Source organism: Acipenser ruthenus, chromosome 8, assembly GCF_902713425.1.
Source record: "Acipenser ruthenus chromosome 8, fAciRut3.2 maternal haplotype, whole genome shotgun sequence".
NCBI lineage: Eukaryota > Metazoa > Chordata > Actinopteri > Acipenseriformes > Acipenseridae > Acipenser > Acipenser ruthenus.
This window is the reverse complement of record NC_081196.1, coordinates 41149904-41166790: the sequence shown is the minus strand read 5'-3', so window position 1 is coordinate 41166790 and position 16887 is coordinate 41149904. Positions and strand designations below refer to the sequence as shown.

Sequence of the window (16887 nt, the reverse complement as noted above, 5' to 3'; positions counted from 1 at the left end):
GAACAAATTTAAAAACAAAATCACCAAGAAAGGTTGACTAGTTGATTTTCCCAAAAGGTAGCTACTGTAATGTTTTTTTTTGTGCTCTTGAACCTTTTTAAACAAGTCAATAAAACTAAATAAATAATATAAAAAAACAAAGTATATTAGTTTATTTTATAATTCAACAAAAACTAATCAGGGGTCCAAATTTGGCCCTTTGGCGCTAGATTCTAGTGCCAGGGTACCTCATGTAGCGGCAGCAACATAAAATTATGGCGCCAGTAGACATGTTTATTTATTATTATTATTATTATTATTATTATGTATTCCTTAGCAATCATAGATGATAGTTTCTCTTTGGGTCTGGACATGACCCACCCACACTCATCCACATACACAGGAGAGAAGGTTTGTGTCGTGTGGGAAGTTGTGAGGTGGGGGCTTGATTAGGGTGGGTAATTTAGCAGCAGTAGGCTCTCTGGCGCTAAACCTTCAAAACAGTTTAGCATCAATTTTCAAAATGATTTGCACCCCTGCTAATACTGTATACATACTGTACCTTCATGTGTTGACAGCAAAGCTGGGGCTTTTTTCACAATTGTGAGGGGACCAATAATAGACTCATAGTCATCAGGGACTATAAAAAGAAAAAAATAAGAAAGAATGTTCTGTGATTGTATAGTATAATCAGTAATACTGTATCCCACCCCTAGAGTTCTGATCCACATATCCAGTACTGTATTAGGCAATGTAAGTTTAGGTGAATCCATCCATTTCTTATTTTACATTGTCTGTGCCTTCAGAACAAAACTTGATTCAGATTGGCTGACAAATCTAATTAAGGCTTCAGTTCAAGGCTCTTGAAGAAAGTGCTCTGCCTTGAAAAAAACATTTGAAAAAAGTAAATAAATACATAAATAAACCATGATGACAGAATAAATAAACAATAAATAAATAAATAAATAAATAAATAATTCAGCTGCAGTTAAAATGCCAAACCAGTTTTGGTAGTTGTTTCTAAACCTTACAACAGCATATTTCCACTTCTGTTGTTGTGCATCTCTAAACACTCCTGTCCCAATCCAAGATCATTTTGCATAGGAATATTAACTTTGTTTTTTTTACACAACTATTAGCAATTTTGGGTCTGTCAAGCCTGAGAAACTCTGTTAAAATGCTAAGCACCTTTTGCTAGACAATGGGGAAATTATTGTCTTAAAGAAGACTTCAATGACAACTCTTTTTGACAGCTTCAGGTCTGCTAATTTTACAAGCATGCGCATGCAGCAATCTCATTTATCTTTGAACCTGCTACATAGCACAGTGGAAATGCTAGCTAAGACACTTAAACGTTGCTCAAACAAATGTTCCCGTTTGTCCACAAGCAAATGCGCCAGATGTACTGAGGCACTTGCTAATTGAACCCAGGCTAGCCAAGGATGAATACTTTAGCAATTTTTCGTGCTGATGACAGACTTTCCTCAAGGAAAGTCTGTTCTGATTGTGTGCCAGCTGTTCCAGAGGGTTGTAATAAAAGACCAGAAGCCTTGAACACCTCCCTGTCGATAATGTCTGCTTGAAAAACTGAATCCTGGGGCCATACACACAGCTTCTGAGTGAATTCCTCCAGTGAAATTCCAAGTAATTACTGATGGATGGTGTGAGGCTTGTCTCCACTTGTTTTAAAGACAGACTAATCCCTAAGCTCATTGTTGGGATAACCATGATAATGATCCTACTGCAGGCAAATGCAATCATGTTACTGTTTCTCTATGAGACACATGCACTCCAGGAGAATCCCCTTATCAGGGTGTTTCATCAATTAGCTGGACAGCCCTGTGTGCTGAGTGAACAGCTGCCAAAGTTGTTGATATATGAGCTTTTGTGACTGTTGGCAGCTTGAATAGCTTTGCGTTGATGGACTGAAATGTATTTATTTGCAGGTGGGCTCTACTTTTGTTCTGCCCTTTGCAGGAATATTAGAGAATTTCAAGCTTAAGAAATTACCTCAGTGGTTTCATCTAATTCACTGCCATCGGCAATATTATCTTTATTAAAATGCAGTTAAATGCCCACATTCTACTTTACGGTTTTGAACTGTGTTGGTGGCTCAGGCACAAAGTAAATAGTTTTCCTGCCTTTGGGAATGTCAAAGGTTAATTTACTTTGTCTAGGAATATAGCCCCATCTACAAAGCTAGTTTTGAGGTGGAGCATTGTACTTGGGGTCAAATGTAAAACCAAGATATACTGTAAACCTGAATACTTTTTAGTTTGAGATCGAACCTGCTCAGTTAACAAACACAGGGTCAACAGTTCACTCTTGAAATAATGTATGTTTAGTTATGAGTGACATGTCTGTTTATGGTAGTATCTCTATACAGTAAACCACCATCTATTTGCTGCTGAATACACCTACAATTATACCTAATTATAGTACCTTTCTTGGAGGGCTAACAACATGTTCTGCCTTTAAGACCTCAAATGTGTATTCAATTAATTTTTAATTCATTTTAACACAATATCAAATTAATGTGATACAATATGTATTTAATTAGTTGGCACAGATAAGAAGGTCATTCTAAAAAATGTCACATAAATATTGGAAAAGCTGACTTCATGCTTGCCATAGGAGAATGTAAAACATCTAGCAGCAGATTTGTGACTGTGTCAACACTGTCAGCCCAAGCCAATGTCACACAGTTAATTGCTTTAACAGTTGGCAGGATAAGAGTAGAGCAGTCAAAGAACACACTTGGGGTTTCCATAAATCTGCTGCTGGAACCAAGGGTGAGTTAACCACTGAGGAGTCAGCAGTCAGCAGTTAAAGTTGCTATAGGGGCTGCAGATAAAGTATACTGTCAGCACTTGGCTGGTACAATTCTCAATACAATGCATCACATATACAGGTTTATATATATATGGTCATTGTTACAAAAGTAGCATTCAAATTAAAAGGTTGGTATTATCTAATAACATTATGCCCACCTTGTCTGGTACCTAGTAGCTGATTGATCTGAAAATGTTTGTCTAGTTGCCTCTTAAAATGCCATACTATAAGGCTGACCCTAACCCTAGGTATTACCCAAATCTTAACTTGTACCATTCTAGAAAAAAACACCAGCTCAAAAGCCAATTAAAAATAAGATTGATATTACAAATCCCGGCAGCAATAATAACTTTAGGAGTAAATTGTTTTCAGATTTAGTTACAACTATGATCACATTTTCTTTGTAGCTCAGCCAAGATAGTCAGTTTGCCATATGTGTAGTGACATGTGTGGTCTGTGATTGGGACTATGCAGAATAAGCCATAATCCAAGGCACCTGTGAAGGTCAGCAAGCACTTGCTGAGGGCAATTATTTGTAACGTAAAGAACTGTTCTAAAACAAACACTATAGCTGTTACAAAATGGCAGAAAAATACCAGTATCCACCCTCCATCATACTGTACCTTGCAATCTGGATGTTTAAATGGGGTTCATATACAGTCATTTATAGCTATTAAAATACAAGATAGTGTTAATTTGAATGATGTCAAATTTTAACGCGGCTTGGAAGTAAATAGAGAAGGGACTCAAGCCCCTTTCACATTTCTTGATTGTTTAAGGTCTAAAAATTTTGTAAATATATCAGGACTTAATAAAGAAGAAAAGATCAAGGTCAGGTATCCTTCCAGAAATAAAGGGTTTTATTTCTCAAAAATGGTCCAGGATAGATGTCAGTTAGTTTCAGAAATTATTCTTGGCTGAAGTGACCCAAAAAAGGGAGGAAACAGATGCTCTTAAGAATTCACACTGTGGACTGCCATGTTTTACAGGTAGAAATAATTTATAGAAACACATCTGTTTTTTTATGTGATTGATTTTGGCAGAAATAGTTTTGGAGAAAATGCATTTGTAAATTCCACTGCTATACACTAAATGTCTTTGATGCACATAGCATACTGTTTCTTCTCCAGAAGACTGGCAGTGTGAGTCCTACAGCTGTATGGAAATAATAAAAGACAAACATGGGCGTATTAAAAGGAAGAGGAACTTACTGAACACATCTCCTCTGGTACTGATCTCCTTGCTTTCAATTCGGTTCTCAAGGTCATCGTTGTCCTCATCGTCATCTTCCACATCCTCATCAATGGCCCCTCCAATGTAAACCCCATCATCATAGTCAAATGGCTGCTGTGGAATTTTTGGAGGAAAAGTGACCTTGGGCTCAGGGATGACATTTCGGATCTCTTCACTGCCAAGTTTACTGCCTTTGTTAATCAGCAGCTTGTTAATTGAGTCCTTGCCAGTGCCTAGTATCCTTGGACCATCCTTGAATGAGTTGTCTGGAACAGCTGCAAGTGTAAAGCACAGGTTGACACAGACACTTTGTTTTGTGCTTAACACTGAAACAACCCATCTTGTTTTAAAAAAAAAAAAAGTTTTCTTTCATAATCAATGATGTATGTGTTTCACATTTAAAGAGAGCACAGAGGATGTTTATAATTGCAAGTCATGCAGGGTCCTGGATTGGTCTCACATAAGGAAGTTATAATCTCGTTAGACGTACATACTTGCCAACATTTGGAAACTTTTTAGCGGGGGTACGCGTAAAACACAAATACACACAATCACTCATTATCATATAAGTAATAGACCCCCCCCCCCCCCCCCCCCCCTGAATAAATGCATTTTTTAATACTGTTAAACAAGCTCACTCTTTTTTTTTTTTTGCCATTTGCATTTGCTGGACCTGATTTTATTTACTTTATATCTCAGAACCTTCAACACCACGCATCCCCTGATCGACGAATTCTGTATGAAAATGTCGGGTGTAGCTAACTCCAGTCCTTCACGTTCCATTGGCTCCCACATTTTACTCAAAATCATACACAACATATCATATTGCAGCAGCAGTGAGGAAACAATACACTTCTGCAATATGACTGGCCATATGGGGACTGTTGGCATGTATGGACATATCAGCATATCAAGTAAAAAGCAGACAGATGCAGGGGCTGCAATACATGATCTGTTTTTATGGGAGTCTGGTTCAGACTACATTGATGACAGTGAGTATAAACACATTTTAGAAATCATTTTGAATTATTTTGTAATATATTATGCTTATTTGCAAGCGATTGTGATTTGGCAGCACTGTTTCTGAAACTGCAAACACACTCCAGCTGCTACAGGATTTGCATATCCTGTCCGAAATCTATACTTCATCACTGCGACAAAGTGTTACATCACCAATTTAATGTTCTGTGCTTGTAAAATGTTTAAGCAAAGATTTTAATAGAACAATGTAATGTTGCCCTTTACACCATGACACAGCAAGAGTGGTAGCGAACCATTTAGTTTGGAAGCAACTGAAAGCAAAAATTAAGGCTGGGTATCCAGCAATAAACTAAACAGCAAAACTGCAGTTGCCTTCATAACATGTGCAAACAGCTTCTTCTTTACTTCGTGTGTGAGAATCCACATATTTTCCTAAGTCAATCTTATTATACAATGTTATATTACTTTATATTATGTGCCAGTGATGACACTGTAATTACACTATTTACAATACTGCATAATAACTGCGTCGTAACAGTACATGACAACATGTGTAATTAAAGAAAGTGTTACCAGCTTTAAACATGGAACTTCCATTCTGCTCTCCCAAGGCAAGCAAGTTACAATTCATTATTTTTTAACAATACTATATGTCTCAGTCTGAGAACTTGTTTTCTGTTGCCATTGCAAGTTGCCTATAATGGAATACCCTCTATTAGCATAAGCCTGTACAGATATTAGGGTGCGACCAAACTGTTACTTACAATCTTTTGATACAAGATTATCTATAAGAAACAAAGTCAAGAAGAGTAGTATTTGTCTCATTTTCACAAACCAACCCCCCCCCCCCCCCAAAAAATAAATAAACAAATAAAACAGAATTGATAATTAGTTAGTGTTTCATACATGCAATTGCAATTCAATGTACAATCTGAAGCATGTAAACAGAAAAAAAGTTCCCCAAAGACCAGATGTTTAAAAATATTTTCAAGGTATGTAGAGTAAATATACAAAACAAAACAAAAATTTGGGTAAATTGAGAGTTTAGTCATCTTTATTTTAGGATACAGTCTTGCAATGTAAGTTTAGAGTTCTTGCCTTGTATGAGCTATTGACTGAAGAAGTGGATTTGACTAAGACATTAACAAAGAAGGCCTTAATTGCTGGACCTTTAATAAAAGAAGCACACACACACACACATGAATCTATGGTATTTGGAGATCAGCATTCAGAAAATATCAGACATTCCAAAGAGTGGGGGGGGGGGGGGGGGGTGACAGAAGCCACATGCCGGCTAGCTGCTGTACTACAAGAGCTATTTCTAATAAAGCATAATAGATCCTACACAGGATGCATCGCCACACAGTAGACTCGGGGAGGGGGTTGGGTAGCATGAACACTACACACTTGCACTCAAGGCGGGGTAGACAGGGGGAGGTATGAGGAGGCATTGTGTGCATAAAGACTTTAATTGAAACAGTCTCACCATTGAGGAACTCATCACCACTGCCCTTATCTCCATCCCATGAGTTTTGGAAAAAAGGTTTGACTATAAAATAGAAAGTTACCTTCCTTTACTAAAACGATGTACAGTCCATAAAAGGTGATTGGACAAGAAAATCTCTTTATGTATAGACTGATTGATTTCCTGTGGCAGGCACCTTGAGGATTCCCACTGCTCAGCGTGTTTTTTTTTTTCAATATTCATTGGTTCAATTTTTCATTAACACTTTATTTTGTGTGGTAATAGTATTTAGTTTATAGGCAATTACCCATTTATCAATGTTCAGGAAATCGCAGAGCTGCTATAAGTGAAGAAATAATGGCTGTTTTATACTGTTCAAATACATATATCTGCTCACTTGCTTCAAAATAGGCATTTATTAAGATAAAAAAAAACTCTCCATTAAGCATGAATTATTTCTCTTATTATATAGAACTGTAACTCGTGTGTTCACTTACCAGAGCAATCAAATCCACTACCCCTGAAGCCGTGTTTGCATTTACACTTATATGATCCCTGGGTATTCAGGCACTCGGCATTGACGCTGCACTTGTGGGTGCTGGTGGCACATTCATCAGTATCTAAAAAACAAAACTATGTTTTGTAATTTGTTCATTTATGCTTCAGTCAGCTTTTTTTTAAGGTATCTATTTTTTGATCAGTAAACTAAAAACTCCTTTGCTAATACAACAAAAAAGTATAATTGTATGTTTTGATAAGGCAGTTAGTTATCTTTGTATTTTTTTTTTTGTTCTGGTCTACTTCAGGATAAGAGAAATAAAGATCAAGACAGATGAAAACTACAATCCACTTCTGCATTAGTTTTTTTAAATTTTTTTTGTTAAAATCTTTCAAGTATAAACTTCTCATCAGTGCCAACTGGTGTCCACTCACTCTTTAAGCTAATATCTTACTCAATGCACAAAAGAGCAAAGCAGTCATTGAGCTTTTAACTTCTCACTTGTAGGGGTCCACAACAGCTGTGCCTCTCACAATGCTGCCCATTACACTCTCTCTAAAACCATGACTTAGATATTACAATATATTTATAGTGGGAAAGAATGGGACATGTATGTGTATTGTGTACTACTGGTTTCAGTAATATCTTCATAGACAACCATGCATATAAACCTTACCTACACAATCATATTTCCCATGAACATATTTAAGGTCATAACCAATCTGGCACTTGCAGTAGTAGCTCCCGAATGTGTTCACGCATCTTCTGTTAAAAGGGCAAAGAGCCTTGCCTATTGAACATTCGTCGACATCTATTACATAAAAAAGAAGAGCAAATTAGGTTATAGGTTATAAATACAGTATTCCCAGCCTATACCAGATGCACCCTAAAACTTATTCTGGCATTAGCTTGTTAATATAAATCTTTTTAATAAAAAGCAATAAGATTTGAAGTCTTTGTCCTGTGGAAGATTAAGAATATATGTATTGATTTTCTGCAATAGACATGCCTTCATAAATCTAAAAGTTCTCACGTGCTACCCTTGCCCTAAAACCTCTATTATAAATTCCCTATTGGGCCCCAGGACTCCTAGGACTAGAAGGAAGAGAGTCGTGCACAATACCTCTTTGAGGCATTATTCTTTCTATAAATCCAAATGCTGACAACAAAGCTCATTGTTCCACATAGGATGGTCTACAGATTGTTATTCTATTTATATTGCCTACTTTAAAAAAACAATAAAAACAACGCAACCTCATTTCCTACCATCCCTTTAAGGTTATATATATATATGGTGTGTGATGCTCCCATCGTCACTCGCTTTAAATCAACTCTCAAGACCCACCCCTCCTGTTCTCTTGCTTGCCATGCTCTTTTTTTTTTTTTACTGTATAGCATGTATTATGCATTTCTCTGTATTTGAAGTATTATGGATTTTCTTGTTGTTACTGCATCGTGTAAAGCGTGTTGTGATGGTGGTCCACTATGAAAGGCGCTATATGAAATAAAGATTGATATTATATATAATACATAATGTGGTAAAATGCAAGCTGGAAGCTGAATCGCTGTAAAACATTACAACTTTTTCTCAATTATTTCAAAATGTATTCCTAAGTGGTAAAACAGTTACAGAATAGTGAGGCAGCACCCAATGGAAGAAAGTGATGAAAGTAAATGTTACCCACCAGTGCAGGTTCTCCCGTCTGGCCCCAGCTGCAGGCCTGTGGAAGGACACAGACAACGCACTTCTCCTTTCACTTCCTCACAGCCATACTGACAGTGAGTCATGGAGCATGTCCTGGAATCTGCACGGCACAGCAATCAGCACAGACTCATTTGTTTGGTCTCTGTAGTGGTATCTCCATTCACAAAGGCTCCCACTTTACAACACTGAATTATTTTTCTCTTTTCATTTGAATTGCTTTTTGGGTTTGTTTACGAAGCATAGCAAAATTAAAATATATTTATGATTTCCATAATAGATACAAATAAGTCAAGGTTTTGGATTATGGCTTTGTTAGTGTTAATAATAAACCTAATCATGAATGTATTGGGAACATTTATAACCCATCAGAAGAAGCCCACCAACAGAGTTATGATACTGCTATTTTTATATAAATTACTGCAACATACAGGCATTTGTGTGTAGATGGAAAAGACAAAGTATTAAATACCCTAAAAAAAATACCCTTACTCTGTAGGCCAACATCTATATTTGACATATATATTTTTGCCAACAGTTAAAAGTTAACATTTTGTCGTATGTACTAAGAGAAGCTATGTTAATGAAGACAGCCACAATATACTAATTTAAATATTTGTTGCATCTTCTTAGCGAGATCTCTAGCATTATACATAGCGACAGTCGTTCGACATTGTTCAAATAAATAGCAGGAGTTGAGTTGTGGTTTGCTGCAGCAGAGGGTGCCTGAAGGATAACATCTATGCATGCAAGGGTACAAAAATCAAAATAACATTGTTTTTGTTAAATGTAAACGTCATCGTACAATGCATTCTGTTCCGTCTTCATTTGACCTATTTTAATACTGTTATAATATAACACAGCCACACCCCCAGATTTCTCCCAGGCAGAGAGCCGCTCTGCCACTATATATATATATATATATATATATATATATATATATATATATATACACACACACACATATATATATATATATATATATATATAATGAAAGGCAGTTTAATCCCATGCAAATCTATAGTGGGGCTCCCACCTTCACCCCAGAATACAAAATGTCTTTCTAACAAAAAGCTTTTCACAATGATACAGGAGTAGCCCCTCGCTAAACCGTCTGACATTAGGAGGTGTCAATGAAATGCACAACAAATCTGACTTATGAATTTATTTTGTTAGCGACAGCAACTTTCAGGTCTGTTGCTGTTTAAGTAAAATTGTTTGGGGATAGGATCTTGCAGGGATTCAAGCCCTTGGATATACTGCACCACTAAAATACAAAATATCACAGACACACTTACTGGCACATGAACCATCGACCATCAGCATATAGCCATTGAGGCAGTAACACTTGTAGCTGCCATGGGTGTTCATGCATCTATGTTCACAGGGACGAGGCTTCAGCCCACATTCATTGAGATCTGTTGGAATAAACAGGTTTGCAGTGTTACTACCTGAGTATGTGTTTCATAAAAAAGGCAAATCAAAGGTAAAAATGACTAAGTGTCTTTTAGTTGCTATGCTCACTGAGTGTACTTGTTATACTGCAAAAATAATAATACTTATTTTTTTAATCCATTTTAATACCTACATGATATTCAGAAGAGAGTTGGGAGTGTGGGAAGGAGTTTGTGTGGGCAAACAAATGGCCCTCCTGCTGCTTAATAACTGAGGTTTAATTCCAGTGTGTGCATTTTAATATACCAGGTTCAGTTAATCCATATTTACCTTGATTGCATGTTTTGCCAGTAAATCCAGGGAGGCATTTGCATTTGTTGGGGCCGACGCATTCCCCATGCTTGCAGCCATGTTCGCAGAAAGCTGATAAAACAGAATGCAGTGCAGACAAATAACTGTCAACATGGGAAATGTCTCTCATTGACAGCTGTATGTAAACGCTGAAGGACAGCGAATGCCAACAGATACATGCCTGGACCATACCCTCATGCTAACATATTCCAGCTATAGGTTTCATTTACAAAGACTAAGAGTAAGTGCTGCCATGACATTTTTTTGGCTGTAACCTGATGATTTATATCTAAGTATAAATACAGATGTATATTGCACACCCAGAGCCATGCTGCTACATTTATATCAGCCTCATCATTAGGGGCATATAGCCAGAAACATATTGCACCCCCCACTCCCACCCCCAGAGCTGCCTTTGCCTTTGAGAGTGCAATATGTATATGATATGTCTAGCTCTAGACTGTACATCCAGAGAAGCTGTCATATAATAAAACCAATGGGGCTTTAACCCAGGAGACACTGCAGGGGAGAAATTACCAAGGAAGGAAAAGCAAGCAAACAGAGTGCTTAGAGTATTACAAGATGTCAGCTTTAAAATGGAAATACATGTTTGATATACTGCACAGACTGATGTAGCTAATGGACGTGCAAAATGGGTAAGATTTAGGGAAGTACTTTAAGTTCTTTCTTCCAACAATTAAATAATTCTGTATTGATACAGTATTTTATAAAATAAAGAAAGAAAGAAATAAAATAGATAGTTATACCTTCACAGTGGCCTTTGCTGTTCTTCTTCCAGCCATAGCAGCACTCCCACCTGACTCCATAGCGACACATGCCAGGTTGGTTACCTGAGGCTATTTGTCTGTAGCCCCTAAAAGAGTCAATAAAGAAGTGCTGAAATTGAATCATACTGCACATTCAGCAACTTATTTACTTATTAACCGTAGTTACTGAGTGTTATTCTCTGACCCATAGGGAAGACCCATATATAGAAGACCCATATATAGAAGACCCATATATATATAGTGGAGGGGTTTTGCTTTTTAGTAGACTGCTTGTTGATACCAGCCACACAGGCCTGTGTGCAAAAGGAGAAAGAGGACAATCCACTCATACAATACAACACCAGCAACATAATGTTGAACAGAATTGTGTTAACTGTGTTTATTTCTGTTCTCAAAAATGTCAAGAAACACTTCACTAGTAAGCTGCTGCTTGTGTAAGATAATATTCCCGTGCTAAATGCTTTCCTCATAGTGAACAGATATTGTGTAAATGAAGGCTTAATATTATATTTTGTGGCCAGTTTTTTAACCACCTAAATGATGTTTGCTTGATAAAGGCTTAGAGTGTTTTTAAATTTCCATACTTAGTTTCATTTATGCTACAGTATTTCATTCAGTTAGTAACTGAAAAAATGCCCATTTGTTAAATATAAAAAACAGTAAAACTGTATACAGAATTCAGAATTTGAAGAGAAATAATATAGATTGAATATTGTTTTTTTTTTTTTTTTAAGAATTTCACTGTATACTATATATAAAAAAAAAAGTTTAAGTCAAAGACTTAGAGGTGAAACGTTTTGTCATTGCTGAACTGTTGAATCCTAGCTGCTACACAAAGCTCTTTCAAGAAACACGTCAGGCTCTGAACTAATATTTTAAGTCCAGTAAAAGGTGTAGTTTAGTCTATGGCCTGAATTAAATCAAAGCGATTTGCTGTGCCATAGCTATACTTTATAATGAAACAAGGTTTAAGAGAATTAAGTAATTAAGAAATGTCTGAACTGGACATGAATAGCCCACGGGAGCCCACAACACCACAGGGCCACTGTAGAGCAGTATTTGTATCATTATCATGGCTGCAGCTGTTTAAGATGTACATGGTTCCTATTTCACCTGTCCAAACAAGTAAAAAGTCATCATCAAAGGTTTAAAAACGTCCTTTCAATGTTGTAATTGAGACAAGCACTGACACTTAGAACACTCCAGGCTACATCAAGGCTAATAAAGTCTGGGTTACAATTCCAAATTCAAACCTGTATCCCTGGTAGATATACTATAAACTCAATCAAGCCTAGTTTTTTTTGATGCACATATAGTACGAAAAAAAAATACAGTTCATGACCAAGTGATGGATGATTCAGATCAACAGAAGTGGTAGAAAAATGATATACTGGAAATCCCTATATCCGCCTGTGACCCGGTAGCGTCGGCAATGAGACTGAGTTACCTGAATGGTGCAGTTTAAACGCTCATGTGCATTTTAACCATACGCAATACAAAAACAAAAAAAAAACAACCACAGCAACGCAGGGTACCTTCACCATCACTCATTCTAACACCTGTGATCACCCTTTTTATACACATGTGTCAATTTACGGGTCCAGCCACATTCCCAACTCTTTTTGCAGGGAGGAATTTAACCCCCTCCCTGCCACCCAATATTCCCCCGACACACACACCCACAGGTCTTCTACCCTGCCACACTGCCACATCGTCTTTTAGAGTTTTTCAAGAATCCAAATTAGATGATGTGGCAGTGTGGCAGGGTTAAAGCCCTGCTAGTGCACAGGTGTGTGTGTGAAGAATATTGGGTGGCAGGAAGGGTGTTAAATTCCTCCCTTCTAAAACACGTGGGTTTATAAAAAGGGTGATCACAGGTGTTAGAATGAGAGATGGTGAAGGTACTGTGCGGTGCTGTGATTGTTTGTTTGTTGTTTTTGTATTGTGTATGATTAAAATGCGCATGAGCACTTAAACTGCAGCATTCTGATTTCTGAGTCTCATTGCTGATGCTACCCGATCACATATGGTGTCAGAGCGGGATAGCGGCCCTGAGACTCAGAGACAGAACTGTAGGTTTATTTGGAGAAAAAACAAATAGAAAATGGACTGAAAAGAAAGCATGGATGAGAGGCAGTGGCGTTTGAAGGAAGAAGGGACACCGTGGTGCAGAGCTTGTGGGGAGTTTGGGTTACCTCCGGGACGTGTGCTCGTAAGATAGACCCCCTGTGGATGGAGGCCTACTATCGGGGTGAGGTGAGCACGGAGGAGGAATGACTTCTCCGGGGAAAAAAACAACCCCAGCCACCAACCCTGAAGAGGAAGAAGGGGAGGAGCGGCTGTCCCCGGAAGAGAGCAAAGGAGCCGGTGCCTTCTCCAGCACTTTGTACAGAACTGCCCTCTCCAAGAAGAGGTGCCCAGCGCCGCCACCACTGCTAGAGTGTCCCGCGCTGCTGTTAGCATTGCCACTGCCAGCATTTCTGCTGTCAGCGGTGCCACTGCCTGAGGGCCTCTCACCACTGACATCATTTCCACTGTCAACATTGCCACCACCAGCATTTTCGCTGCTGAAGTGCCCCGCGCCGCTGCCAGCATTGTCGCTACCAGTGGTGCCATTGTCAGCATGCCTCACAACGGTTTAACAGGTACAGTTTGATAATTAACTTTTTCAGTGTCTGGATGGAGGTTTAATTGGTTCAATTAAACAATTTAGAACAGGGCTGGAACAAAGACCAGGAGTGGAAGCCCCACTGTTGGTCATCCATGGTATAGAGGGAGTGACCTGAGGATTGGATACTGCTCCACAGGTTCAGAGACCATTACGGGGCCTGGTATGCCAAATGAAACTGTCTATAACTTTGAGGATCCTTTTAACATTTTATACAAAGTAATTATTAAAGCGTTTCAGCTATTGGTTAATTTACAAGTCAATCCCTCTCTTCTAAGAAACATTGCTATCTTTGAAGTGTGTGCAGCCACTGCTCTAACACCAAATGGAACAAATTAAAGACATTGGAGTAAAATATTTGAACTCCTCTTGGGAACTGAGAAGGTGTTCAACAAAGAGAAGGTAATCATCAAGGCGGGGGAGGTGGGGGGGGGTGTAAGGATGTGGTTTAAGAATTAATAACCTATACTTTATTAGGAGGCCTAAATACTTGTTGTTCCTGTACTTCCTTAGTTATACACTTTGTATCCTCTTTTTTTTTACACATTTACATTTTTTCATACAAATGGAATAAATAACTCTTCCAAGTCATAGAAAATCATTGATGCATCATAAAGGACCTGATTTTGAACTAAAATATTAATTAGGATATGCTTTACCTCCGATTGATTCAAAATAATAATTAAGGACACAAGAAATCAAATCGGAAATTGCATCTTTATTTTATTGCTAAACGTAAAAACTTAACTAAGGTACACAAAGAGTTAATAATTTATAGCGCAATGGTGCTAAAAATGTTAAGATCCTATCCCGTTGTCCAATAATCCCCAAAGTGTAGTGTACTTCCTGAGTGCAAATCTTTGAAGGCTCTTGTCCAAGACATACTGTAGAACCAGCTTAATAGTATGTGAAGCTCATTCAGGTCTACAGATGTTTTTCATTTTACCAACACACTGTCTGCTTCCTAAAATAACTTGGAGACTCTTTGCTGCCCAATGAAATCGAACACGAACCAGGCTAATCCAGATAAACCAGAATGGACACCAGGAAGGGGGTGTTAAGGGTGACAGGTTCCCTCCCCATTATAAACAGTTGCTACTCCATTTTTAGCAGACACGACACTACGGGCATATTTTCAAAGTGTTTACTCCAGTTTTTAATTGACACCTGTTCATTTTACAAAACTAGAACCAAACAACCAAGTAACACAATGAATGGTCTGTTAAGTGCCATTCAGTAGATTTCTCAGTTTGGAAAAGTAAAGTGGAGTTTTCTCCATTGCAACAGACAGAAGTTAATTAAAGACTTGAGCAAATGCTTTAAAAAATATATTGCAAATAGCAAATTCAAAAGCACAGCAAGCTCTCTCTAAATCAGATAAGCAAGCTAAATATCCCATTAGTCCTTGTTCAGATAGAACCGATGGTCCTACCGAATGATGTCTGGAATTTAGCTATGTTTGTGCTCGTGCTATCTCTTTTGAAAATGTGTATTTAAAATAATGAAGAAAGTGAATAAATAATTATAAAAAGCTATATAAATAAAGAATTCACTCATTAGTCTGTAGGTTTTACAATATAATGCACAAAAGTTACATTCCTTGCTAAAATGAGGCAATTATGCATGCTCCTTATTCATTCTATGTTACTTACCTGTACATTTCAGCTTTCCCACTGAAGACACACAGCAAAAAAGAAAGCAAACTCATCCAGGTGATCTGCACCATGTTGCGTGTTCTTCTACACCACAAATTCCTGTGAGGAACCTCAGCGTATACAGCTGGAACTTGAGCAGTTAATGCACTTCTATTCCCCCTGTCCCACCTGTTTTTTTTTCTTGCTGCTATTGGTCTTTTTCTATCACTCTGCTGGAATGACTAAACAAGTTAACTTAGCCCGGGAGTCTCCAGCAGACCAGCGAGTCTCCTGCTCTCTCAAAGTTGTCTTTAAGTTATTTCCCCTCTCTGAGGACTACGAGCGGAATCCCAGATCTCTCTCTCTCTCTCTCTCTCTCTCTCTCTCTCTCTCTCTCTCTCTCTCTCTCTCTCTCTCTCTCTCTCTCTCTCTCTCTCTCTCTCTCTCTCTCTCTCTCTCTCTCTCTCTCTCTCTCTCTCAAATTCCTTAGGTGGGCTATCATTACAATAAATGACACAATGGAGTAGGAGGAGGTGGGTCACTGCCCAGGGGCTCCAGACTTCTCCTCAAGAAACCAAACAAAAAAAACATGATTGATTGAGTGCACCCTGCTGCTGGCTAGGATAAAACCTGCCTACAAGAACACCTTTTCTAACTGGCATAAAGTTAAATACTCCCTAAATGCTGTGATATATAACACAGTACACAATTGCTTTTAAATGGTATTAATCCATATATCACTGAGCTTTAGGAATGGACAATCCTGGTGATTTTTGATGGAGGTGGATGAAGGTGATGAAGACTAAGACTTTAAAGAGTAAGTAGCGGGATTCCGAAAAATATGACATTCTACATCCCCATGTGTTGCTACAACTGTTGAAATAATGTACCTGTAATTTTTCTTTTCATTGTTAACATCCTCACAACTTTTTACACTTGTAACTTTAATGTCTGTTTCAAAGCTCTTCAAAATGGCTGCTGTAGTGCACTGGGGTTTGAGATCAGTCTGCTAAATCACTGCAGGAAGAGTGATTTAAAAATAATTAAAAAACATAACAATAAGTACTCTGGCTTTTCTTTTCCATACCACGTCATGGATCGTTATTGCTGTGTTACCTGTTTGACAATGTGGGCAATAATCCTTACACTATCAGTGCACTAAAGCGGCCATTTTGAAAACAGCTACTTTTTAAGAAAGCATTTTTATGATTTGCACATATGCCAGTCCCACTACTGATCTGACAAACCAATGTGTGGCCTGTTATTGTAAAATTGTATTTTTATTTTTTAAATCTGATATCTCTTGTGTACGCAAGGTTAAAGAAATCTCTGTTTGCAAGCTATGCTTTTAAACTGTCTT

The 16887-nt window shown here is 37.9% G+C and overlaps 1 protein-coding gene across 5 annotated transcripts in view; it reads right to left on the bottom strand.

Annotated features, from left to right (window-relative positions):
• Positions 1–16887, bottom strand: part of LOC117406682 (epidermal growth factor-like protein 6) — a 69642-nt gene that overhangs the window by 2594 nt on the left and 50161 nt on the right. For 3 of the 5 annotated variants that reach the window (XM_059028991.1, XM_059028993.1, XM_059028992.1), the window contains 9 exons: positions 11205–11311; positions 10417–10509; positions 9990–10109; positions 8675–8794; positions 7666–7800; positions 6988–7110; positions 6512–6574; positions 4023–4319; positions 542–619 (listed from right to left, as the gene is read on the bottom strand). In XM_059028991.1, coding sequence (XP_058884974.1) covers positions 542–619; positions 4023–4319; positions 6512–6574; positions 6988–7110; positions 7666–7800; positions 8675–8794; positions 9990–10109; positions 10417–10509; positions 11205–11311 — 1136 coding nt within the window. Of the gene's footprint in view, positions 1–541; positions 620–4022; positions 4320–6511; positions 6575–6987; positions 7111–7665; positions 7801–8674; positions 8795–9989; positions 10110–10416; positions 10510–11204; positions 11312–15545; positions 15906–16887 lie in introns of those variants that run through there. The other 2 variants (XM_059028990.1, XM_034010935.3) reach the window with 2 other exon arrangements.